At 38.0% G+C, this 27,997-nt stretch overlaps 1 protein-coding gene across 12 annotated transcripts in view; it reads right to left on the bottom strand.

The window, feature by feature from the left end:
* Nucleotides 1-27,997, bottom strand: part of CDKAL1 (CDK5 regulatory subunit associated protein 1 like 1) — a 610,652-nt gene that overhangs the window by 199,703 nt on the left and 382,952 nt on the right. For all 12 annotated transcript variants that reach the window (XM_008518334.2, XM_008518335.2, XM_070584147.1 and 9 more), the window contains one exon: nucleotides 23,253-23,398. In XM_008518334.2, the coding sequence (XP_008516556.1) occupies nucleotides 23,253-23,398 (146 nt within the window). The remainder of the gene's footprint in view (nucleotides 1-23,252; nucleotides 23,399-27,997) is intronic.

Genomic DNA, 27,997 nt, shown 5'->3' with positions numbered 1-27,997 from the left:
GCTTAAATAGCTTCTATTTTGCTGACTTCTGTATGGATGATGATTCCTACGGACATCCAATTAATTAAGAAAAACTTAAAAAAAACCAATCACTGTAATGCACACCACACAGACAGCAGTTAATCATTCACAACAGCAGGATCACAGGCTACTGCTACCAAAGTCACTTCTAAGGCTTCTAGCAAAGGTGTTATTTAAATTTCATATATCTAATCATAGCCTAAATCACTAATATTTATGCTATCTAGCCTCCAATCTATTTTTTAACGCAAAACAAAACTTCTTTATGAACTCTAATTCTGTACACAGCAGTAGAAGGAATACCACATGGTATCTTAATTAGGAAAAAAATGTAATACATTTGCAGTGTTGCAACAAATGGCCACCTGCACAAATAGTTTTTCTTAAAAATAAGAGAAAGAAAAGAGAAAATATGAATAACTCAATGATGAGGACAATAGAAACCAATTACTTAAAAAAAATCTAACAAATCAGGCATATGATGGATGATAAAGCAAAAGAGAAAATAAGGTAGGCTAGGTATAACTTCCCTTTTGCCACTAAGAAAACAAACCTAGTTTATATGTGAATATGACCATATTTAAATACCTGTGAGAGAATGTACAACAAAAAGAGTTCACTGCCTACATTAACAAAGAAAAACCTCAACATACTAAGTAATAACAAGCAATGACTGGAAACAAAATAATAATGTACAAACTTGTAGCATTCAATTTTAGGCCATTAAAGCTTTGCTTGACCCAAGAGTTAATCTTTATCAAAAGCACCCAATGTCATAATTGCAGAAGGGTAGGCAATCTTTCCATTTTATATTTAAATATAATTTATACTACCTAGATAGAAGCTTATTCCAATACTTAATAACATACGGGGACTTCATTTTTATAAGAATACAAAGGTGACATGAAATAAATAGACCAGCAAAAATTGCAACATATACATATTTACACTTTGAGGATAAACTTTGGTTTTAGCACTTTGTTTTAAGTAATTTGCACCAAATTAGTTCACTTGGAATCAACTTTTCTTTATTTTTCTCAGCAGCTCTTACAGCAAAAAACAAATATGGAACCCTGTCTTGAAACATACAGTGTGGACCAAACAGAGCCTCTCCACGTATACTTGACTAAATTATTAGATTTATTTCCCTTGGCTTGCTATTATTTCTAGAAAAATAATATTGGGCTCTATGTTTAGCTGTCTAAAGACGACGTACTATTAATCCACAACTCTCTTAAGAGGTGACTATTCCAGCAATTTGTTTGTAGAAGGTGTAAATCCACTCTGCCCTTTCTGCGGGTGCATCAAATACTACAATGGCTTCCCCAAGGGAGACGGTACAGAAAAAGCAGAGACTCCTGTTTGACCCCTGCTGGCAATCAATTCATGGCCTCAAGCATAGAGCTTGATAGCCTTTGCAGTTCTATATTAGCTTTGCTAAGTCTTGATATTATTCTTATTCATATAAATGTCAAATTCCTATTGGTAACCTGACCTAAAAGTGTTTGTAACCTCAGTTTACATCCTTTAAAACATCTCAGAAACGGAGGGATTAAATTAAATTTTATATATTTTAAATTAAACACCCATGAGAGGGACATAAGAAGAACAGCTTTTGGTGCTAAACATAGGATACCAAGCTGTGTGAAGGGCGATCTTTCAAGAAACATAAAATAGCTTGGAAGAACGAGCTATTTTACAATAATAATAATGAAATCACTGTCTTTCAGTGAAGAAGGTCAGCAGCGAAGAATGAGACAAACCACAGCTAGGAAGGCAATGGACTTTCCAAGGACATTTCCCACAGAATACAATGATGTTGCCTTAAAACATGGTGCATGTAAGCGTGAGGCTGCCAGTAGAACGCTGTATGAACTGAAGCAAACCAGAGAGAGAGTCATTTTTGCCCCCTCTGTGGGTCCTGCTGCATTTAGGTGATGATGCAGTCCTAAGGACTTGAAAGAGGCAGCTGCCCTGGCTAACAAGACTTTTGGCTCCCTTGACCTAGGACTAGTATCTGCCCAAGCCAGTAAAGCCTTTGTTGTCCTTCTTGTGAGCTTTTTTACAGGATTCTGAAATCTCTACATCCTACAACACAAGCTAGTTCTATGCTAACAACAACAGCAATCCTTCATTCAATAAAAATGTAATGGGTTTTGTTTTAGGCACTGTAGTAGGTGCTAAAGATACACACATGAAAAGACTCATGAAGATATGTGCGAGGGGGTAGTCTCTGTGTGGAGGCGCATGCACCAATGCAGAACAATATGCTAAGTACCATAATGCAGATGAACTATAAGGAGATTTCAAGTGTAAACTACTTTGCACAATTCCTGGCAGCTGGCACAAATCAGTAAGTGGTAGGTAGTATAATTCCTCTTGTTATTGTTTCTTGTACTGAAGGCAATGGGGAGCTATGGAAGAATTTTGATCAAAGAAATACAAGGTTTGTATTTTTAAAGAACATTTCTGGCAATGAAGTAAAAGGTGGATTGGAGGGAGCGAGCCTGGGTTAGGGAAAGGATTTAGGAGGCAACATGATTCAAGAGAACTTCCTTAATGAGGGCAGTGACAATGGGGATGAGAAGGCAGACACCAGCTATTTGGAAGATGAAACTCATGGGACCTGGTGGCAGATTAGATTCGGTGGGAGAAAGTGACAGGGAAGTCCAAAAAAACTGTGGTTCTGATTAGGTTGGGTGGATAGTGGGACCTTTTACTAAGATAAAGAGGATGGCAGGAAGAGTCAGTGCTTAAGGTGGGGTCTGAGTGCTTAAGGAACATCCAAGTGGAGAATTCTCATTCAAGCGCCAGTCAGATAGATATATGAGTGCGGGAAATGGGGGGGGGGGGGGGAGCAGATCTTCACAGCGGGCCAGGCAGGAGCCACCCTAAGTAACCTAGGGATCAGTGGTAATAATAATAATAAGCCATTGCAAATACAAAAAACAAAAAAAAAGAATTAAGTGGGTTTATGTACACAAACCAATCTCAATAGTGACTGGGACATTTTAAGTACTCAATAAATATTAGTAATTAATATAATTATTACTTGAAGACAGTATTAATATATATACAAAAAGTCATGACTCTAAGGCTAAATATTTTTATTCTAATGCTGTTTGCATATTTTTGTTTTTTATTTGGAAAAACATGGAGATTTACTTTAGCCCACAGGAAAGGAAAATTTATCTTTTATGTACAAGATACATTGTTTTAGAATTTACTACAATTTAATCAATAGTTTTTTTTAAAAGCTCCCATATACTGAGATTCTTAAAGTTCTAAAATGTTTTCCAACAAAATTAGTTTCTTTTATCATTGAAGTAAAATTCAGGGAATTATACTATAAAAGTTTTCAAGATGGAATGTAATGTTTTTATAAGTAGAAAAATACTCTTTAAAAATTTAATTATATCATGATTCTTGAAAGCACAAATCATTTAAAAAGGAGAAAAAAGAATGAAACCCAATTAGAACAGTTGATAAGAGTTTGAACAAACTGGACAATGAAATAAAATTTTTCATGAAAAAAACCTGAAAAGAATAATACATTTTTCCAACAGTGCAATTAAAAGATTGAATCACAATAAATTAGGAAAAGTATATGAAAAAGAGTCATTATTGGACAGCTGAATTAAAACAGTATTTTCTAAAAGGAGTTTGATGCTTCGTCTTATTTACATGGTTAGACTAAAAACAATTTGCTCTAAATAATAATTAAGGGAAGAGAAATCTCTTCACTTTAAACACTATTCACAAGAAACCACAGATTTCATTGATCAAAATAGATTAGAGTATAAGGAGAAAATTCCTTTAGGAATTTAAGACACCTAAAATAAATAAAAGCAAAAGCACATCATGCAAGCAACCCCCTACAAATCAGAGGAAACACTGGATCGGAAATAAGCTTGAAAAGACAAATAAAAGAAAAATGTTATTTTCTCCTCTCCATCTCTTTTGTTTTATAACATGAAACTATTTAGTAATTCTGGCAGCATGCCAGCTCTAAGGTACTGGTGTCTTGGATTGGAGATAGTAGCACAAGAAATATACTAAGACTTTGTATCTATTTTTTGATCTAGTGTGATGGAAGCAGCCAATGGAAGGATATGCCCTAGATGGTAGAGAAGCACAAAAGGCACTCACCAAGAGGCTGAGGCAATTGCTACATACAGGCTACAAAAAGGAAATCGAGGACAAGAAAAAAGTGAGATAACACTGATTCTTGTTTGATATTAGAAGAAAAAAACCCTAGAAGTTAAATTTCCTTAAGTCTTTCATCAAATGGTATTTTCTGATAATCACTCAAAATGGACAACTGATAATATGCCAAAATATTAGTTTGTCAGGTTGTTACAGTAGATATAAGTTTTAAAAAAATGAAACCACCATCACCCCTAGCAACAATAAAAAATAGAGTATCAACTGGCTCATGTGCAAAACCAGGTATGATACCCCAGAGAAAACAATTAGATGCTTAGAAGTAAACACTTAAAATTATGATTACAAATTCATTTTTTTTAGGGGCAGTTATCAAACTGTAACATGAAAATTTTTTAAAAAGCACATGTAACAGCAGAAACTGTTGGTGCCCCCTCCAATATCCATTCCCTCCATCTCCCATAGAAATAGATTTTTAGCTAGACACATAGATGCCTGGAAGAAACAGTTCTTATTTCCCAGCTTCCCTTGTAGCCAGGGATGACCATGTTCTGATCAATGAGATATAAGAGGGACTGTCATGTACAACTTACAAGAGAATAACTTTTAAGGTAGGGAGGGGTACACCCTTCTTCACTCTTTCTCCTTTTTGCTGGCTGGAATGCAGACTTGATGGATGGATTTTAAGCAGTCACCATGAAACTCATGCTGAGGGATAGCTGAGCAACAAGACAGAATTCTGGGTCCTTGCTATGTGGACCATCCCAGCAGCACAAGATTACTACCTCTAAATTTCTTCTTTTTATGTGAGAGAGTACCATAAATCTATCTTGTCTGAGATATTACTTTATATTTTTGCTCATTCACAGCCAAAGCCAATCCTATCTAAAGTGGAGTACTAGATGTGACAGAACCTAAAAGTACGGTGTTAGTTTAGTTGGGCAGCAGGTAGGAAGGACTGATATTTCAGGCTGGAAGGCTAATTAATGGTATATGTTATCAAAATATTTGGTCAAATATTCACCTGCTGAACCTTGGCAGACAGACCAAGTGTTAACTAAGTGTGCAGCAGCAGAAGTGTTACAAAAAATTCAGAATGTTACATATTAGCTAGCTCCTTCCTAGTGCTCTTAGCAACAAGGAACTCAGACTAGGGCTAGCGAGCTACAAACTGAGATTTAAGAAAACAGAACTTTGTTAAGAAAATCTCTCTCTGTGAATTACAATCTAATTTGACTGAGAATCCTGTGATCTTGAGGTGTGCAGGTTCGAAAAGCCAAGCAACGCAATTATAAGCACCGAGCACAATGCACAACCACCTGAGAAGACAGAATTGGTGCCCCATCACACACTGGCCCCGTTTTCTGGCAGCGGTGGGATTAAGCGTTTCAGGTGGCCTCAAGGGAGTCATCAGGGGAAGGCAGATGACAGAAGCCAATAAATAAAAAGATAGAGTCTCCAGGTTCAAAATTATGTCCAGTCATGATTTTTGACTATACTTGTTCATGGAACTGACAAGAAACTAAACAGACCTGGGAGTATAATAAGTTATTGAGGGAGTTGGGTTGCCAAAGATCTATCAAGATGGTCTGCATAGCCTGCAACTGTACTTAACACAATCTCCAGGCAGCAAGCGAGCACCAGAAGGAAGCAGGCATGCAGGTATTAGAACCCAAAGAGGAGCATGCTGCCTAAGACCTACCTAAAACATGGCTATGGAGGACAGGAGTGATGGAGGACAATCAGCTAGGGAGCTTCTCCCACAGGGGAAAACCAGGGCCCATCACATGAGGTTACTAAAGGGTGTCCTGCAGCGCCAGCGCAGAAAGTCTTCGCGATTCCTACTCCAAGCAGGATTTGAGAATTCCCATGAAATAGCAGCTGATATGTGTTTCCCATTCTCTCATTTTTCAAAGGGGGATTTTAAAAATTATAATTATCTTCTTTCTAATCCATTTTAAATGTGGAGTTTGGGGTTGCCCCTTAGTTTATAGCCATCAGTCCACAGAAAGCCACATCTGGATCTCCTAAAAAGGACAGTACATTAACCAGCCCAAATGGGAGAGACCATGGCAGAGACTACTATTGTTCCCCTCTCTCTCACCTCCCCTCATTTCCAACAGAGCCCTTTGCTTTCAGATGGACACAAAGCCACTACATCGCTTAGCCTCTCTTTCAGCTAAGTGCAGATATGTGACTAGGTTCTGATCAACTGGATATAATCAAAGTGACATGCGTGACTTTCAGAAAGTATTTAAAGAGAAGAAACACATATCCTCCATTGCCCCTCACCTTCCTACAGACTGGAATACAAATTTTGTGTGTGTGTGTGTGTGTGTGTGTGTGTGTGTGTGTGTATGTGTGAGGAAGATTGGCCCTGCACTAGCACCTGTTGCCAATCTTCTTCTTTTTGCTTGAGGAAGACTGTCCCTGAGCTAACATCTGTGCCAATCTTCTTCTGTTTTGTATGTGGGATGCCACCACAGCTTGGCTTGACAAGTGGTGTGTAGGTCTGCACCCAGGATCTGAACCTGTGAATCCCGAGCTGCAGAAGCAGAGTAAGCAAACTTAACCACTATGCCACTGGGCTGGTCCTGGAATGCAAATTTGATGGCTGGAGCTCAAGTAGCCATACTGGACCATGAGATGAAAGCTATATCCTGTATCCCTGATATGCTGGACCCATACACAGCCCTACTGCCTACCTCTGGACTTCATTTATGTGACCGAAAAACAAACTTGTACTTTCTTTATGCCATTATTTTTTTTTGTCACTTGCAGACAAAATGAACTATAACTTTTACATACATAAATATACACATATACGTGTATGTGTGTAATCTAGTTAAAACCTTTCCTTATACTTGTAGATTTTATTATATCATAGACAAAATCAAACCTGTAAAGCATAATTGTCTAAAGAAAGGAGATTGGTTTTCATGTAAGATCTGTAATTCAGTATTTCTTTCTTATCCATAGAAAGCCTATAATAAACATTTAAGCCCCCTCCCCACAATATCAGAGTTAACATTGAGGTTTTACTATACTTAAACATTGTGGCTGGAAGCATTTATACATATTAACCATGATTTTAAAGAGTCAGTCCCTGGAATGCAGTTAACAAATTTACTAATTTCTTAATATTCTACACCTAACAAGTGCCTACATATAGTCTATAATCAACAATTATTGAGTGAATAAAAGTAAGACTTTGGATCCTTTGAAATTAATATTAATTCACAGTGACTTTTTTTGGTCTTACGTCCAGAATTTAAATTGGTCAGATCTCAATAATATGAGATTCAGTCTTTAAAAACACTTATGGTTACATTACCCAGTCTTTTTCCCATTGTTTGCCGCTGACTTAGTTATGGGTCCTTTCAGATATTACTGCAGTTTAGTAGAACTTTCAAAATTACATGCACTGTACATGCTCCCTTCATTTCTTCCTGGTTTTCTATAAAAACATAAGGTCCTAGATATAATACTGAGGACTCGGCAAATGTCCATCAGAGAATGCTGACAAGGACGAGTGTGGGGAGCAAGAGTGACCGATAACTGACTCTTTCTCCTTGTTCCAGCAGCCAATGATGAAATGGATCAGTGTTAGGAGTTGAGGCTGTTTACAGGCAGGACTTTGAGCTTGAGAGTTAACATACTTGGATCTAGGAAAGAAGGCTAAACAGCGAGTGGAAATGAGGACTTAAAAAGTTTTGGAACACAGCAGATTAAGTAGGATGACAGCTCTGCAATGAGTAATCACCATTAGTGCAGTGTCTTACTTTAAAAAGTGTACTTGTAAACACACTACACAGAGAAACTCTGTAGTTTATAGTTAAAGACGTTGTTACAGATATTTGTACTTTTTCTCCAGGTGGTCACATTCAAACACAGCTTCTTTATCATTCCCTTACCCAGTGGCTCTCTACCTAGATGGGGAGTAAAAGCAAAAAGGATACTGACTACAGAAAGATGTATCACATTTTTAGGAGAAAGTATGTCTAATTTAAAATTTTCTATTTAACAGTATAGCACAATTTTTAATTAGAAAATTATGATCATCCCTAACGTTTCTAAAAATTATCCTATCTGGAAAGGTTAGTCATAGTAGCAATGAATAAAGTTTGGAGCTTCACAGGCTGGAGCTTGAATCTGAACTCTGCCAGTCATTAGCACAGTGACTTTGGGTAAGGCACTTAACCTCTATTGCCTTAATCTCCTCATCTGTAAAATGGGGTAATAATATTTCCCATCTAGTACGTACTACTGAGAAAATTAAATGCGTTAATCCATGTAAAATACTTAGCACATTGCTTTCAACATACTATACACTCAACAAATATTACCTAATAATTATTCTTAGCTATTAGCCAGTAGGGGTTCACAGAACACAGAATCTGTAAGAAAGCAGAGTATTATGCTCCACTAAAGGAAATATACCAGTTTCTCTGCAAAAGGCAGGGGATTTTCTTGCTTATGAAAAGAAAACTTTAATTAAAACAGACTGAGAATGGTTTCAGAGTAAATGCCATTCATTCAACAAATACATATTATCGCTGCTTCTTGGCGCTTGTGCCCCTTGATGTCATGTATACAGTGTAGCAATATGCAGATCAAGGAAGACAAATTCAGCACTGTGCTAGGAACTGGGGACGCAGCAGTCACCAAAAGACCACAAAAACTTATTCTGATATTAGACATTACTACATCTCAATTGCTTTTGAACACGTATAGTATTTGGGAAAGAAAGCAATCTAAAAATACTTTTTTTTTCATATAACCCAGAGCACCTAGCCCAGTGCCTGCTTACAGGAGGCAACTCTAGTTGACATTTGACCCTTATAATTTTCATTCTCCTAAAACTGCAATGTCCCTTGACTTCCATGGTGTCATTTCCTCCTGGGTCTTCTCCTACACCGGCCTGACCCTGCCTTTTCAACCTGTCACAGGGTCCTTTTGCCTTTTCCGTCATTCAAACACTGGTGTTCCCTAGACTTCTGTTCCTAGCCTTCCATTTTCCTCCTCGTGGATGATCTCATCCCCACAGCCAGCAACCTCTGCGACTCACATGCTAACTACTCCTAAGCGTTTGTCTCTAGACCCTCCTCTCCCTTTGGGCTCTTGATACATAATTTCTACAGCGACAGGAGCTCTCCACTGGGTTTCGTACACAGGCATTTCAAGTTCAGTATGTCCAAAACCAAACTCATTACCTTTTCCACCCAAATTCCTCCTTCTTCTCATTGCCCTATCTTGGTTAACTATATCATCCTCTTCTATCTCTTGAGATAAGATACCAAGGAGCCTCCGTGACACTCATGCATACCGTCCTCATCCTCCCTTCTAAGTGCATACTGTAAATTTCATCTCCCCAATATTTGTTGAGTCTACCTTATTGTCTCCATCCCTAGTGACATGCCTTAGATTAGGCCAAGAGTATAGTACAATGGTTGAATACTGGCTCAGGAATTACATGGCCTGAGTTTTTATCAAGGTGCTATCACTAACTGCATGACCATGGGCAAACTACACAACACCCTTGGGTCTTGAGGATTAAATAAGTGAAAATATGCAAAGTGCTCATAGCAGTGCTTGGCACAAAAGTAAACACTCAAAAGTGTTAGCTATTGGTATTACAACTAATACCATACTAAGTATTATTATTGATGATGCTATTGTTGCATGTATTACAGTGCTGGGCACAAATTTGATAAATAAAAAAATAAATTGGATAGTAACTAGACTTTCAGTGGTGAACATGATGTCGTCTACACAGAAGTCAAAATATAATGATGTACACTTGAAATTTATACAGTGTTATAAACCAATGTCACCTCAAAAAGAAAAAAAAATCCAAGAGCAGCAATAAAGTATGGTAATACGGAAGGAGCGGTACCTGCCTCAGTGTTTAAGTAGAAGGTAACTTTCCATGACATTTATATGTAAAAGAGAATTTCACTCAAATAATTCACATTAGAGCTATCCACCTCTGGGGTTTTTTTGTTCGTTTGTTTGTTTAATTTTTAAATTTTTTTTTGAGGAAGATTAGCCCTGAGCTAACATCTGCGCCCATCGTCCTCCACTTTACATGTGGGACACCTACCAAAGCATGGCTTGCCCAGTGGTGCCATGTCCACACCCGGGATCCGAACCGGTGAACGCCCAGTGGTGCCATGTCCACACCCGGGATCTGAACCGGTGAACACTGGGACGCCGAGAAGCGGAACATGAGCACTTAACTGCTACGCCACCGGGCTGGCCCCAACACACCTCTGGTTTTTAAATTCTACCAGGTCACGTGTCTTAATGAAGTAATTTTTTAAAAAAGAATCATTTAATTAGTATGTATCATTGGAATGGGTAGGTAGATTGCTACACAGCAGGAACTGCGGATCTAGTCCTATTATGCATTCACTGTGGGCTTTCAACAAGTCTTTTTCACCATTCAGAACCCTGACATTCACTTTATAAAATTAAGATTAAAAAACACCTGTCCAACATACTTGGCTAAGTTTCTGGGACAACATCATGACATAACACAAGCCACATGGAATGTGAAAAACACTGTGTCAATGAAAGAAAAATGCTCACTATTAGCATATTAGACCAAAAGTATAGCACAATGGTTGAATAATGGGTCAGGAATTACATGGCCTGAGTTTTTATCAAGGTTCTATCAGTATATTATCTGTATAATAGATATTAGTATATTAGATATTAACTACTATCTATTAGTATATTACTTCATAGATATCTGATTTGACCCTTATGTTTACAGCAAAGCACTGAGGTAGGGAAAATGTACAAAGGATTAAGGGAAGGTAGCTTCTTGGTTTCTGAAAGGAATAACACCATCATTATTAAGGAAGGATGTAAGGTGGAAGGAGATTAGGAACAAAGAGATTTATTTCTCTTTTGACCAAGCTAGAAGGAAAATGGAAAGCTAAATCAATAGAAAATGTATTTGCCTTCAAACCAACAAATCAAATTTGGGGTAGTCCCCAAATAATATAGTATTTAGCACATGATGTAAAAATCTTCCAAATATAAATATAATACCATGTTGAAAAAAAAGTAAATGTTTTTCTACTAAATAACTGTTCTAATGATATGTACCTATTCTCTTGAAAAAATTTTAAGTAGCAAGGGAAAGAAGGGAAAAGAGTAGAATTTCATTACCTCAGAAAGAAATCTGACAAAAGATAAAATAGTGAACAAGACCATAGGGACACCCAAAATAACAACTTAGTTAAAGATATTAGAAATGATGAAATAAAGCCAGTAAACATCTTTGAAGGAAGTATTCTGCCTAATTTATTTTGGAGGTGGTTATTCAGTGAGCAGAAACACATCTGGGAATGCATCTGGAAGAAAAATTATCTAATCATTGCTGAATCATTCATTTTTTTTTTCCAATTTCTTTTCTTCTGTTCTGACAAATATTGCTACTTGTGTTTCCAAGCCACTAGGAATAAAACTAGATAGGAAAAAAAACCCAGAATAAAACACAAATTTAACATAACTTGTCTTTTATCAGATTGCATCAATATGAATACAAGGATGACTGGGACTAACAAAAGGAAGAAAAAGAATCCAGGATGTTAATGAGTTAGCATCATTTTTTTGCAGATAGACTGAAAAAGTAGGTCATAGGATAGGCTGGACATTATGAGACAACTCTGTGACTCACAGAAATCATTCTGCCAAAGTGATGCCGGCTTCGTGTCCTGTGCCCTTCCCTGTCTGAGTATACAGTGGAGAGGTCAGAAGCCAGAACTTTCTCTGCAAGCCCGCCACTTCCACTCCAGGTCTCCCCACTGAAAAATTCACCTTTATCCCTGAGTGCTCATTAGTTCTTGGTTGTGGCATGTCCCTGGGCAATCTCTGGGTATAGTACACCCAGGGAGTGCAAATGGATAGCACAATGTTAAAGGGATAACATTCTAGAAGAAACAAGACAAATTAATCTAGAAGTACACAGTACTTAACAATAATAGAAAATCCTGAGATAGACAATATCATGGAATTAAAAGTCAACACAAAGATGGTAGATTAAGGTGCAACTTACTTCAGATCTATGGAACTGGCAGGTAAAAACACAACTGGTCATTAATTCATTCAAAATATATTTACTGATTGAGGTCTAAGTAGGCCTTAAACTTGTCTTCCAAATTTAAGGTCTAGTTAGCACAAACCAAAAAGCCATTGGACTTTCAACAAAATAATTTATTTAAACAGACAGGTCATTTATTATACATACTGTTTCACTTCTTAAAATGTCCCTATCAGAGGCAGGACCAAGATGGCAGAGTGAGTGGTCTTCTTTGTCTCTGCCCCGTTGAATCCACAACTAATTGGACATTCAGCGATTAACAAAGGATATCCAGATAGCATCTCAAGACGCCTAAGAGTCTCGTGCTACTCCACATTAGAAGGTGGACGGACTTCCCCCCGGGAGGAGGTGGAAATAGGTGAAAAACTCTCCAACCCCCAACCCCTGGACAGCCTAGTTCCTGTGGGAGGCTCTCTTCCAGCGGACTCCCCCATAGCATTGCCACACACCAAGGGCGGGAGTGTGCACTCACCAGTGGAGCGACAGTGGAAACAGGTGATAACAGCCCTACCCAAGCCCCCCGCGATTACACCTAAGCCCAGGGGGAATGCCCAGGGTCCCACACCCACTGGCAGGGAAGGCCTCCACTCGCCATTAGCAGGGAGGCCCCGCCCAGAATCCAGAACAAAGAGAAGCTCCTGGCGGGCCCGGCATGGCACCAGACCGCAAGCTGCGGCTAGACTCACGGTCTCTGGTGCATGGGTCAGTGCAGGGGGCGCCTGGACTTCCCATAGGCATGCTTGGGGACACAGTTGGATCTCCAGCACCTGGCTCTGCGGTGCGGGGGAAGGCTCCGGGGTCTCGCACCTCCCCAGCAGGGAAAGCCTCTGCTCGCCATTAGCAGGGAGGCCACGCCCAGAATCCAGGACACAGGGAAGCTCCCGGTGGGTGGATCCCCCGGCAAGGCACCAGACTGCAAGCTGCTGCGGGGCTCATGGTCTCCGGGGCACAGGTCGGTGCAGGGGATGCGTGGACTTCCTGTGGACGCGCTTGGGGACTGGGTGGAGCTCCAAAACCCGGCTCTGCAGCCCGGGGGGACGCTCCAGGGTCCCGCACCCCCCCAGCAGGGAGGGCCTCTGCTCGCCATTGGCAGGGAGGCCCCGCCCAGCATTAGGAACATGAGGAAGCTCCCTAGAGCAGAATTCCCCACAAGGCAGCAGCTTACAAGCCACCGCCAGGCCCACGGACTCTGGCTGTGTCCCAGACGAGGCAAGGGGCTCCCAGAGATCCCATGAGAGTGGAGTAGGGCAGAGTGGAGCTCCGGTGAAACGGCTACATAGCCCAGGGGGAACTCCAGTGTCCTACAGCAGCCTCAGTGAAAGCCTCTGCACAGCACTAGTGGAGAGGTCCCGACTGGCAATTGCAAGGCGGGAAGGCCCTGGGGCAAAAGCAGCACAGCTAGGTGAGCTAACGACAGACTGCAGAAGATACCCATAGCTCTGCTGGGACCTATAGTGGACAAGTGTGATCTTGTGGGCTCTGTTAGGGACAAAGTGGCGATTATAGGTGATCCTGTTCCTGGCTGATGGGAAAGCCCACAACACCGCTGCAGACCAGAAGGAAGGAGTGCGTCTAAGTGGGCTGCAGCAGTAGGCACCAGCAGCCTGAGGCCCCCTTGCGACTGCCCCCACAACCGACGAGGGACCCCACAGGACCACTGTGACTACGAGGAGGGGTCCAGGTCCAGTCAGTAACAGCTGACAGGGTTCCTGGTTGGTGCAGTCTAAACAGCTGGCCCCACACACACCAGTCGCAACAAGTGGAAGCAGCGACTAAACTCTATCTCTATGCGGAGGTACAAATCCACACCATCAAGCAGAATGAAAAAATATATTAAATCTCCAGAACAAAAGGAAAATGATAAGCACCCAGAAAACAATCCCAAAGATAATGAAATCTATAACCTAAATGACGATGATTTTAAAACTGCCATTATGAAAAAACTCAACGAGCTAAAAGAGAATTCAGATAGACAACTCAATGAGTTCAGGAGCTATGTCACAAAAGAACTTGACAATATAAAGAAGAACCAGTTAGAAATACTGGAGATGAAGAACACAATGGAGGAGATTAAGAAAAATCTGGACTCTCTGACCAGTAGGGTCAATAATATGGAGGACAGAATTAGCAATTTGGAGGATAGGAATATAGAAATGCTGCAGACAGAGGAGGAGAGAGAACAAAGACTAAAAAGAAATGAAGAAACTCTCTGAGAATTATCCAACTCAATTAGGAGATGCAACATAAGGATTATAGGTACACCAGAGGGAGAAGAGAAGGAGAATGGGGCAGAAGGCCTGTTCAAAGAAATAATAGCTGAGAACTTTCCAAACTTGGGAAGAGAGATGGAACTTCATGTGACAGAAGCCAATAGATCTCCAAACTTTATTAACGCAAGAAGACCAACCCCAAGGCATATAGTAGAGAAACTAGCAAAAGTCAACGACAAAGAGAAAATACTAAGGGCAGCCAGGCAGAAGAAAATAACTTACAAAGGAAACCCCATAAGGCCATCAGCAGGATTTCTCAGGAGAGACCTTACAGGCTAGAAGAGATTGGAATGAAATATTCAAAACTCTGAAGGACAAAAACCTGCAGCCAAGAATACTCTACCCAGCGAAAATATCCTTCAAATACGATGGAGAAATAAAAACTTTCCCAGGTAAACAAAAGTTAAGGGCATTCATCGCCACAAAACCTCCTCTTCAAGAAATGCTCAGGAAGAACCTCATTCCTGAAAAATCAAAAAAAGGAAAGGGGTTACAAAATCCAGAACAAAGGAGATAAGCAGAAGGACAATAACACAAAGTAACAGCTCTCCATCAGGACAAAATGCAAAAGAACCAGAAAACAAGTGATAAAATGGCAACAGTAGGCCCCCACGTTTCAATAATCACTCTAAATGTGAATGGATTGAACTCTCCAATCAAAAGGCACAGAGTGGCAGGATGGATCAAAGAACAAGATCCAACAATATGCTGCCTCCAGGAAACACACCTCAGCCCCAAAGACAAACACAGACTCAAAGTGAAGGGATGGAAGACAATACTCCAAGCTAATAATGAACAAAAGAAAGCAGGTGTTGCCATACTTATATCAGACAACGTAGACTTCAAAGCAAAATAGATAAAGAAAGACAAAGAGGGGCAGTATATAATGATAAAAGGGACGCTCCATCACGATGACATAACACTTATAAATATATACGCACCTAACACAGGAGCACCAAAATTCGTAAAGAAATTATTAACAAAACTAAAAGGAGACATCAACAGCAATACAATAATAGCAGGGGACCTCAACACTCCATTAACACCAATGGACAGATCATTCAGATAGAAAATCAACAAGGAAATTATAGAATTAAATGAAAAATTAGATCAGATGGACCTAATAGATATATATAGGACACTTCATCCAAAAAGAGAAGGTTACACATTCTTCTCAAGCGCGCATGGAACATTCTCAAGGATAGACCATATCTTGGGAAACAAAGCAAGCATCAATAAATTCAAGAGGGTTGAAATAATATCAAGCATCTTTTCTGATCATAATGCTATGAAACTAGAAATCAACTACAAGAATAAAGCTGGGAAAGGGCCAAAAATGAGGAGACTAAAAACATGCTACTGAACAAACAATGGATTATTGAAGAAATTAAAGAAGAAATCAAATATTATCTGGAGACAAATGAAAATGAAAACACACCGTACCAAATTATTTGGGATGCAGCAAAGGTAGTGCTAAGAGGGAAATTCACTGCAATACAGGCTCACCTCAATAAGCAAGAAAAATCTTACATAAACAACCTCAAACGACACCTAATGGAATTAGAAAAAGAAGAACAAACAAAGCCCAAAGTCAGTAGAAGGAGGGAAATAATAAAAATTAGAGTAGAAATAAATGATACTGAAACAAAAAAGACAGTAGAAAGGATCAATGAAACAAAGAGTTGGCTCTTCGAAAAAATTAACAAAATTGACAAACCCTTAGCCAGACTCACTAAAAAAAAAAAAAGAGAGAGAAGTCTCAAATAAATAAAATTAGAAACGAAAGAGGAGAAATCACAACAGTTACTGAAGAAATACAAAGGATCGTAAGAGAATACTATGAAAAACTATATGCCAACAAATTGAACAACCTAGAAGAAATAGATAAATTCCTAGACTCATACAACCTACCCAAACTGAATCAGGAAGAAATGGAGAATCTGAATAGACCAATCACAAGTAAAGAAATAGAAACAGTAATCAAAAACCTCCCCAAAAATAAGAGTCCAGGACCAGACGGCTTCTCTGGAGAATTCTACCAAACATTCAAAGAAGATTTAATACCTATCCTTCTCAAACTATTCCAGAAAATAGAGGAAGATGGAGCACTCCCTAATACATTCTACGAAGCCAACATCACCCTGATCCCCAAACCTCACAAGGACAACACAAAGAAGGAAAACTACAGGCCAATATCGCTGATGAACATAGATGCAAAAATCCTCAACAAAATTTTGGCAAACTGAATACAGCAATACATCAAAAAGATTATACACCATGATCAAGTGGGATTTATACCAGGGACACAGGGATGGTTCAACATCTGCAAGTCAATCAATGTGATTCACTACATTAACAAAACGAGAAACAAAAACCACATGATCATCTCAATAGATGCAGAGAAAGTATTTGACAAGATCCAACATCCATTTATGATAAAAACCCTCAATAAAATAGGTATAGAAGGAAAGTACCTCAACATAATAAAGGCCATATATGACAAACCCACAGCCAACATCATACTCAACAGACAAAACTGAAACCCATCCCTCTCAGAACAGGAACAAGACAAGGGTGCCCACGTTCACCACTCTTATTCAACATAGTACTGGAGGTTTTGGCCAGAGCTATTTGGCAGGAAAAAGAAAGAAAAGGAATCCAAATAGGCAATGAAGAAGTAAAACACTCGCTGTTTGCAGATGACATGATCTTATATATAGAAAACCCCAAAGAATCCATAGAAAAACTATTAGAAACAATCAACAGCTACAGCAAAGTTGCAGGGTATAAAATAAACATACATAAATCAGTAGCATTTCTATATGCTAACAATGAACTAACAGAAAAAGATCTCAAGAAATCAATCCCAATCATGATCGCAACAAAAAGAATAAAAGACCTTGGGATGAATTTAACCAAGGAAGTGAAAGATCTATACAACGAAAACTACAAGACCTTCTTGAAAGAAATCGACAACGACATAAAGAGATGGAAAGACATTCCATGCACATGGATTGGAAGAATAAACATAGTTAAAATGTCCATACTACCTAAAGCAATCTACAGATTCAACGCTATCCCAATCAGAATTCCAATGTCATTCTTTACAGAAATGGAACAAAGAATCCTAAAATTCATATGGGGCAACAAAAGACCCCGAATTGCTAAAGCAATCCTGAGAAAGAAGAACAAAGCTGGAGGCATCACAATCCCTGACTTCAAAACATACTACAAAGCTACAGTAATCAAAACAGCATGGTACTGCTACAAAAACAGATGCACAGATCAATGGAACAGAATTGAAAGCCCAGAAATAAAACCACACATCTATGGACAGCTAATCTTTGACAAAGGAGCTGAGGGCCTACAATGGAGGAAAGAAAGTCTCTTCAACAAATGGTGCTGGGAAAACTGGACAGCCACACGTAAAAGAATGAAAATCAACCATTCTTTTTCACCATTTACTAAAATAAACTCAAAATGGATCAAAGACCTAAAGATTAGGCCTGAAACAATAAGTCTTCTAGAAGAGAATATCGGCAGTACACTCTTTGACATCAGCTTCAAAAGAATCTTTTTAGACACCATAACCCCCCACATGAGGGAAACAATAGAAAGAATAAACAAATGGGACTTCATCAGGCTAAAGAGCTTCTTCAAGGCAAGGGAAAACAGGAGTGAAACAAAAAAACAGCCCACTAATTGGGAAAAAATATTCACAAGTTATTTATCCGACAAAGGGTTAATCTCCATAATATACAAAGAACTCACACAACTCAACAATAAAAAATCAAACAACCCAATTACAAAATGGGCAGGGGACATGAACACACATTTCTCCAAAGAAGATATACGGATGGCCAATAAACACATGAAAAGATGCTCATCATCACTAATCATCAGGGAAATGCAAATCAAAACTACACTAAGATATCACCTTACACCTGTGAGAATGGCAAAAATATCCAAAACCAAGAGTGACAAATGTTGGAGAGGCTGTGGAGAAAAGGGAACCCTCATACACTGTTGGTGGGAATGCAAACTGATGCAGCCACTATGGAAAACAGTATGGAAATTCCTCAAAAAGTTAAGAATAGAAATACCTTATGACCCAGCCATCCCACTACTGGGTATCTACCCTAAGAACCTGAAATCAGCAGTTCCAAAAGTTCCATGCACCCCTATGTTCATCGCAGCATTATTCACAATAGCCAAGTCATGGAACCAACCTAAGTGCCCAGCAACTGATGATTGGATAAAGAAGATGTGGTATATATATACAATGGAATACTACTCAGCCATAAAAAAGGACAAAGTCGTCCTATTCACAACAACATGGATAGACCTTGAGAGTATTATGTTGAATGAAATAAGCGAGACAGAGAAAGACGAACTCTGTATGACTCCACTCATAGGTGGTAGTTAACATATGGACAAAGAGAACTGATCAGTGGTTGCCAGGGGAAAGGGGGGTGGGGGGAGGGCACTAGGGGTCAAGTGGTGTACCTACAACATGGCTAATAATGATGTACAACTGTAATTTCACAAGGATGTTAACTTTCATAACCTTAAAAAAAAAAAATATTCCTATCAATGGGACATTCTTACATATTTCTTTCATACTTTCATGTGTGAATTTGAGGACTCAGAGATTCTTTTACTTAGCATTAGGACATATGATTGAGATAAGTCTGCATGTTGTCATTTTTTGAATATATGTGAATATATGGTTTATGTTGGGGAGTGACTGTGTAAATGGAATGCTGCTCAAAGGAGGGGGACCCAGTTAAAGTCTATGTCTAAGGCCCTAAGGCCTTGGGAACCCTTATTATATCATCCCCAACACATCAAAGTGAAAAAGCCTCTCATTGAGAAGTATCTCTCTCAAAATTATACAAAAAAATTAAAACGAATGATTTAAGTTCTGTACTATTTTTCCCCCAGTAATATGTTAAAAACATAAGGGAGAAGCAAGTTAAGTGACAATTAATGAAAGTGATAAAATTTATGAAGCATTTATTAAAAATCACAAAAACACAAATCTCCCTAAAACCAGAATTACACCTCTTGCTTTGTTTGATATAGTTTTCTCCCATATCTCTACAAATCCCACACACATTTCAGGAAATCATCTTATCCATTTAGATAAAAACATCAGATTGCTTAGTTAATTTTCCAACTGGATTAATAAATCTGAATGGAATAATTTAAGTCATATGATTGTCTGCCCATGACCAGCTGTTTTAAATTAGTATATTAAGTAATTTAGACACTTTTCTTTGCAAAGGTTGCATGATTTAATAAATTCCCATATGCCTCAACATGTGCCAACACTACTAGGTTATCTTCAATCCAGCTGCTGTTATGATAATAGCTGCCAACTTTCAAACAACTGAAAGAATAATGAATCAGCTTCAAGTTGGCTCATATGTAAACTTCTATTGCTCCCAGCTAAAACATGGGCCAATTTCAACTGTAAAAAAAATTAATTAAGAAGATTTCACCTCCACTGTTTGAGAAACATGGCACCACAAATAGCGCTGAATTAGTAGTTTAAAAGCCTGCTGCTTCAGGTCAATTCCCATGGTTTAAATTTGAGTCTTAAATGCTGTAGGTTGTTTTAAAGATTGGATTTTTTGAGGAAACAGATTAGGAAATGCCTTGTCCCTAATTCATAATATGAATATTTGAGAAGCCTCACATTGATGGAGGAAAAAATAAACGAGACTTTCATTTGTTAAAGGCTCATTACAACAAAGTCTTCTAAGGCTTTAGAGAAAACAGGATGCAAATGAAAAGGGCCACATTTACACAGGAGCTAAAAAGCAGACAGAAGAAGAGAGCACCAAACACACCACTGTAAATCAGGGCCATTTTATGAATGGGTGTTAGGCACACAACAGGGCAACGTGACAGTATTAGACCCTCATTCTAAGGATGACAATATTGTATTGAATTTTAATAAACACCGGACAAAACAATTTTGTGCTGGATCAGTTATCCAAACTAGTGGGTCTACAGAAACCCCTGAAACTGTAGTGTTTCTGCTAACGACTAATCTGTTTGGCATAAGGTTATTCTGGTTTTCATCATGAAAAATAAGCAAAATATTAGAGCAGAAGTCTGCTTAAAATATTTCATTTATTTCTAAATATCCATTATAGTTGAGAACTGTTGATTGGACGAATGGAATCCCCCAAGAGGACAGCAAAACTTTTTCACAAAGAGCAAAGATGGATTATATTGTCTTAACAGGAGCGAGGCTGCACTATTCTTCACAAGCAACAGGATGGACTGGACGAAATACACAACCCTATGGTTCTGACGAAGTGTTTAAAACTATGTAAGGATCACCATGTTAGTAGTGATAATCTGATTTTTTATTTTTTTCCAAAGGGTACTGGTACTTTTGCTCAGTCATCTATTCTATATATCAGGCATATCATATTGGCCGCCTTCTATGGTGTTTCAATACATCTTATAAGGTATCAGGTTATAATCTAAGTGTGAAATTGTCTGCCTTCACTGCATATACACAATACAGAGGTAATAAAAAATCTCCTGGAGATGCTAAATGGCTAGCCTCACATTCTACAATTCCAGCGATTCACAGCACTTGAAACTGAAATTGTGGATGGATGGGTATGGGATGGGGTGTCTTCTCCAGGCATCTCCAAAATCCTCTCCAGTGATTTCTGATATTTCCAGTGCTGGAAATACTGGAAATCCTTGCGTAGAGTACTTGGTTCTGGGGTCTTCCAGACAGTTTGAATAGTTCTAGAAAAGCTACACAGATGCCTCAGGGTAACTCAGAATCCAAAGAAAGGACAATGAGCTTAGCCCATGAATAAAGGCAAGAGACTATTTTCTAATACTTTGATGTGATCATCTTTTGATTTTTTTACAGCTCATGGATGCTGTTGAAACTGTTCAAGATGCAACAGATTTAAAAGATCCATCTTTGGAGCAACTTAAAAGGCTAGAACTTGTTGTGAAATTGTTGCCCAGGTGAGTAGCCACAGTAATTCTGCAAACAACTGAGTCAGCACTCACCCAAAAGAAGGTAAAAGAAAGGTGTTGATTCCTTAACCTCACTGAATCACATTAGTGCAACAGACTACTTGGAAAGTGTTCTAGTCTATTCTGCACAACAGGATGCATGTCTATACTTGGCAAAATCTTGTGCAACAGGTATGAATTGTGTGCATTATTTGCTACTGCTCTAGTAAGCAGGAGGCAAGAAATTTCACAGGTGCAACAATTTATTTGCAATTTCGAAAACATTCCATTCACCAATGCCAGCGTGCCCAAAAGGACTCTTTCATGAGACAAGTCTACCTACAATAAGCCAGAATAAATGCAAAGGAGGGATACAGGTCAACAACAGGCATCTAACATAAAAATGCTTATTGTTTAGCCTTGACCTCAGTTCTGTTCAAGATCAGAAAGTATTAGACATGGTAGAGATCCGTCATTATTCTGTTTTCTACTTTGAAGGCTGTATATACTTATTGATTGTAATTATGAAATCTTAGAATAAATATACATTCTATTCACTGATTTGAATATTCGAACAATTAGCTGTAATTGTTTAAATGCACACTAAGTGTCTTTATTTCTGGCGGTTAGGATAATCAAGAAACGCCTAGAAAGGAGAAAGTAAATGGAGGAAAAAGATCTTAAAAGATTTGTATGTATTCAGGATAAGTGACTAACTGAAGGTGGAAAAAATAATTGCTTACAATTTGTATAAAGCAATCATATCCATGTAGTACTTCAACATGGTACAAAGGTACATAATTATAAACAAGAAGATGGAAATAAAAAGTTGTATCTTAATTAAGAAAAACAACAGAGGAACAAATTATGGAAAAAAATTAATGGAAAGTAGGAAGACCCATGCCACAAATATGCCAAGATAAATGACATATCCCCAAAGGGGAGAACACTGCCCTCAACTTGAGACAGTTCTGTACGGCTTTGGCCAGCACTACTATTTCCTGCCTTGTATAATCACAGAAGGCATTCCATGTTTGGTGATGATGAGAAGTGGGATTTTGAAGAATATAATTATGGGCTGCAAGTGTTTTCTGTGGCAACAAAATGATCATTCATGTCGGAGATTGTGTAAATATGCCTTAATTTTGGTCAAAAGCAATTTAACCTTTAAAAAATAGAATCTCCAAATCTCTTTATAAATCACAATTCTTCAAGTAAACTACAGGGAGAAGTGTGTAAAAGCAAACACATTCCAGATACTCTTCAAAAAAGCTATTTAGTGGAAAATTATCTATTTTATAGTTACATGATTTAGTGTACCTCCACGTCAAAAACAGCTCACAACTTCAAAAAGCCACATGAAAGGAGATTTAAGCAGAGCAAAGCTATGCAGTTTCCATCTACGAGGTCAGGTATAAAAATGATCACAATGCATGTTACCTTAGAAAGACTGGCAACCTTACACAAGTTAATGGTGTGTCAGGCACAGATGGAAGGTGGATATAAACTGAGGAGAAAGAAGAAACCACATCAAGGGTGCCTAAGGAAACTTAAAAGCTTTGAAAACTTCGAAAGTCTCGCCTTCTCTCTGGTACCTTTAATTGTGGCTACAATAAGTGCATTTTTGCCACATGCTTTTGAAAGAAAAAAGAAATGATTATTTTCTTAAGTATTAACAGACTTACTTCTCTTTCAGAAAATCCACTACTCTTTTGAAGTCAGCCACACAGTATTCTCTTTTCATTTCCATGAGCACAGTGTCAGAGGCCGACTGGACTGGTATGTGCAGAAAAGCATAGACTCTGGGATGATTAAGGATTTTTGCCATTTCCTTTAAAAAATAGAGGGAGAAAACATTAATCATTTTAACAAATTGGGGAATGGTTTCCCTAAGATCAACACTCACAAGTGCAAGAAAATAAACATCACTGAAAACAGACCAATCATCTAGGCTCTTAAAGTGAATGTCAATTGGCAGTACGCTATGATGACATCTGGGAATTTAATATTACTTTTATACGATTCTACGTATGAGTTATTTCCTCCTGTTCATCGTCTCTCTAAGGTGACAAAACAGAGATAAACTCAGTAATTCCTACAGAGTAAAAGATCTTGAGTAGTTCAATATAAACACCATTCCTCCCTTGCCTCAAAGAAGTTTTATATTCTGCCTTGTTACAACAGCAGGAAAAATAGCAATACTTAAGGCAAACAGTTGAGGTCGTATAATCTGATGTACTTGAATAAAGGTTCTAAATTTAGGGCAGGTCAACTCTTTTTATTTTTATACTGAAGGAGGAAAAAAGCAATCTATAACTCACCTGTTTGTTTTTCAGCTAGTTAATGAACACTAGCTTTTTTGAGTATCTACTAGGCAAAGGGCACAGTAAGAGACAGTGAAGCCAACCAGTTCACCACTGGTCACCTACTGACATTTACCTTTAAGATGCAGAGTTTGAAAGAAGAAAAACAAGAGAAGAACAGGAAGAAGAATCTGCCTTGCAAAGCTAAAGAGAGCCAAGTTGAATTAAACAAATTAGGAAACCCAGAGATTGTTTTAAAATTCTTCCAAGAATACAAAGAGGGTAGGAAAAGAGTGATAAAAGGAAAGCTGTGGTAACAACTATTTACGCAAGCAATAAGAAAATTGAGTAATTTAGCCCTTCTCCATTGCTGCAAGGCTGTGGGCTCATAAATTAGAGAACGAGAGAATGAGAGAGAGAGGGAGGGAGGGAAGGCAAAGAGTCTATTAGAGAAAAAAATGTCAAGAAAGGAGCAGCTTTTTAATAACTTGCATGTGTCCAGTGATTTTTAGTTTTCAAAGTAGTGCACTTTCACATCTGTTATCTCATTTCATCCTTAGAACAATATTTTGAGGGATCTCACAGGATCAGAGAACCAGCTAATTCTGTATAGTCACCTCTTAGTTATTCAGGGGTCAGTCATGCATATGTATCAACCACGTCCTTTGTTTCGCCATTTTCTTTCCACTGACTGTGAACACAGCATTTTTACCAAAGTGGAAGAAAAGAGTGATTAACTCAAATCAGTCATCCTCTCAGTAACAGCTTGTTTTAAAAAATTCTTTTGACTACAAAATTCACTTAACCAAATATCCAATATTCATGGATATCCTTTATCTACCTTCTCTACCAGGAATTAACAGGTATATATATATAGTTATGTATAGATTACTAAATTGGAACTGAAGTTGAAGAATTTCTTATTTAGCAGAAATATAGCCGGTTAACACATTACCTGAAGAGTCCCTTCACAAAACTGTTACATTTCTTGGCTGGGTACTTAGTCAGTAGGCTCTTCCCATCCATACTGAACACATACTGTGGATAAGGCTGTGTGAGGCAGGGCACCACTACGACCCCCATTGTAAATATGTCGGCCTTCTGCTCTGATTCTGCCTTTCAGGTTTTCTATAACTGAACATCAAGATTCCTAAACAGTGTAAGAAAAATAATTGTACAAAAACCTTTGTTTTCTAAAGGGGAGGACTCTCAGCTTTAGCTCACTTTCAACATCTCTGCTCTGGTAAAACATGACACCTTAACAAATAACACAATTTGTGAAACGAAATTTCACTCTCAATCTCTGTGCCTTGGTTTTCTCATCTGTAAAGTGGAGATAGTGGTAATACCCACCACTCAGGGCTACTGGGCTATTGTGAAAATAAAATAAGATAATCCAATATGTGCTTACAGAAATTATCTAATATTCTTCTTCTTCCTTGGAGAGTATTTATAGTTCATGGTAACACATTTTCACACAGATTAATGGGAACCTATCAATAAACAGAACAGCTTCTCAATAAGTTGATTCCCTTAACTAGTAAGTGAAGGAGAGAGAACTTCTAGTGATTTACATAAAATACATTTGAAAGGGGGTCCCAGCAAACATGACCCAGGCCAGCAAGGGTAGTACAGTTTCTCTTGGAAACACTCAGGGTGGCCTCCTCCTACAATAAACAGGATACTGCACTAGATGAAGCCTCGACAATTTACAAATTAAAACGTTAATAGCAAACAAGTAGGATAAATTGGTGGTTTTTCCCCTTTGGCTCTCAAAATGAGACTTCCCACTAGTAATTACTTTTATCTTCATGCTACAGACTTTGTAACCTTATAACGGTAAGCACCAGAACACAAAATAAAAATAAACTTGCCTCTTAATTAACATCCCTATTTCTCCTACTAAAAGAATCATGACAACATAAATTAATGTATCCCAAAGAGACTAAGTACATATTTTTTATTTTGTTTTTCCTTCTGTCCCTCTTCTTACTCAGCACTCTTGGTTAAGGATAACCTTTGGTCTCTTCACCTTTCAAAATTCTTCTCTTATTTTTAAGGTTTAGCTTATAGTTAACAGGTTCTCTGGTGCAAGAGATTACTTTCTTCTCTATGATTTCTCAGCAACCTGTTCCTGGTGTTAACCAAAGTGTTTCTTGGTTTTGTCTTGCAATATGATAATGGATCTCCAAAACGGAAGCTCTAAAACAGCAGAGATTATGTTTTCCTCCTCTCCCTGGATCTCTGCAATGGCTATAGCACTGTGGTGAGTATGCCACCAAACACATAAATATACATGTGGGTTAAAACCACATCAATATACACAGAAAGGGATAGAGAATATAATTGCTATTTGATAGGAAGACAAATTTTCAATTAATAAGAGTTCAGTTTGGCTAAAGCAGGTAATCAAGCGCATAGCCAAGCAGGTAAACAAGCATATAATCAGCCTGCCTTCATTTCTGGAACAAGTGAAAAATTACATGTGAATACACAGGTAAATATATACATAAGGAAAACTTAGATACTTTATAGGTTGCCCCACCATGGGTTATGTTTCTAAAAGTCTGTCGGAGCTTTAGATTGGAATCACAATGTACTTTTTTTATAGAAGTAATTTACAAACAATGTGCAAGGTCCAGGTTAACCAAAGGAAAAAGGAGTACTTAGTTCAAAATGTAATAGAAAAATGGCAGTCACGAGCAACCCTGTGCTCTGAGCTGGGTGAGAGTGTCTGAGTACACAGGCAAGAATGCTAGAGGGCATGTGCGCAAACAAGGGTGTGTGTGTGTGTGTTGGAGAGCTCTGGTAGCAAGCAGCATGGAAATGGCAGCTATTTTAATATACGGTAATTTATAATTTAAGGGTTGATCAAGGCTGCTTAAAACATAGGTATAAAAATAAAATAGAGATGGTGACTATTGTACAGGCAGGGACCAGAGAACGGCTAACCAGATCAACAAAACAGTATTTCTATCTGGTGCTTTTACATGGAGCTCTCCTATTACAAACTGATAATCACCTCAATGTTTGTAATTTTTTTATGAACCTAAAAAGCAAAGAAAAAATAATGAATTGAATGAAAACAGGTATAATCTTTAAAAGCAATCCTATGTATAAGTACATTTTTAAAAGAATTGTTTCATTTTTATTACCCTGAAGTCATCAAATTAATAATCATATTCTACTTGAGTTTAAATACATATACTACTAGCTTAAAAAGGCCTTCTCTGTGTCAGAGTATACGAAAATATATTAATGAGTGTGTTCGGATGTATTTACATTCACATTGATAGTTATCAGTCAGAAAGCCCTCTCAGATTGTAGCTTTGCTAGGAAGTATATGCATATTTAAAACACTAAACTTTACATTGCTTTGTTTTCAAGTAACCTAAGATATATGATAAAGCAAGAAAATACTTCAAGAAAAGAGAAAGTATATCATTAAGTATTTAAAAAATAGTTCTTTTGAGATATAATTCACATACCATACAATTTACCCATAAAAAGTATGCAATTAAATGTTTTTTTAGTATATTCACAGGGTTGTGCAACCATTACCACAATCTAATTTTAGAATATTTGTATAACCCCTAAAACAAACTCTATGCCCACTAGCAGTCTCTTCCCATTTTCCCAATTCCACAACTCCCTTCCTCCAGCCCTAAACAACCACTAGTCTACTTTCCATCTCTATAAATTTGCCTATTATTGACATCTCATATAAATAGAATCATACAATATATGGTCTTTTGTGACTGGCTTCTTTCACTCATAATGTTTTCAAGAGTCATCCATGTTCAAGCATGTAGGCAATCTTTTCAATTAAAAAAACAGGAATTCAGAATTTATTAAATACATCATTTCATGCAAAACTATTCCAAATGTTCTGAATATTATTAGCTCAATTAAGATAGTAAAGTAAGTTTCATCCATATGTATAGACTTTAACAACACAAATAATCTAATGGAATAAATTTCACAGAGCTTAGCTGTTACATATAAGATCTTATCAGGAAAAATTAGATGCAAAAGATAGAGGGGAATGTTATAAAAAATTCCTTTAAAAAACTGGTTCGCTTAAAAAGAGAAGAATAGGGGGTGGCTATAAATGATAATATATATTT

This window comes from Equus przewalskii, chromosome 19 (genome assembly GCF_037783145.1).
Source record: "Equus przewalskii isolate Varuska chromosome 19, EquPr2, whole genome shotgun sequence".
Lineage (NCBI taxonomy): Eukaryota > Metazoa > Chordata > Mammalia > Perissodactyla > Equidae > Equus > Equus przewalskii.
Note: the sequence above shows the minus strand (reverse complement) of the source record. Positions and strands in the feature narration are given on the sequence as shown.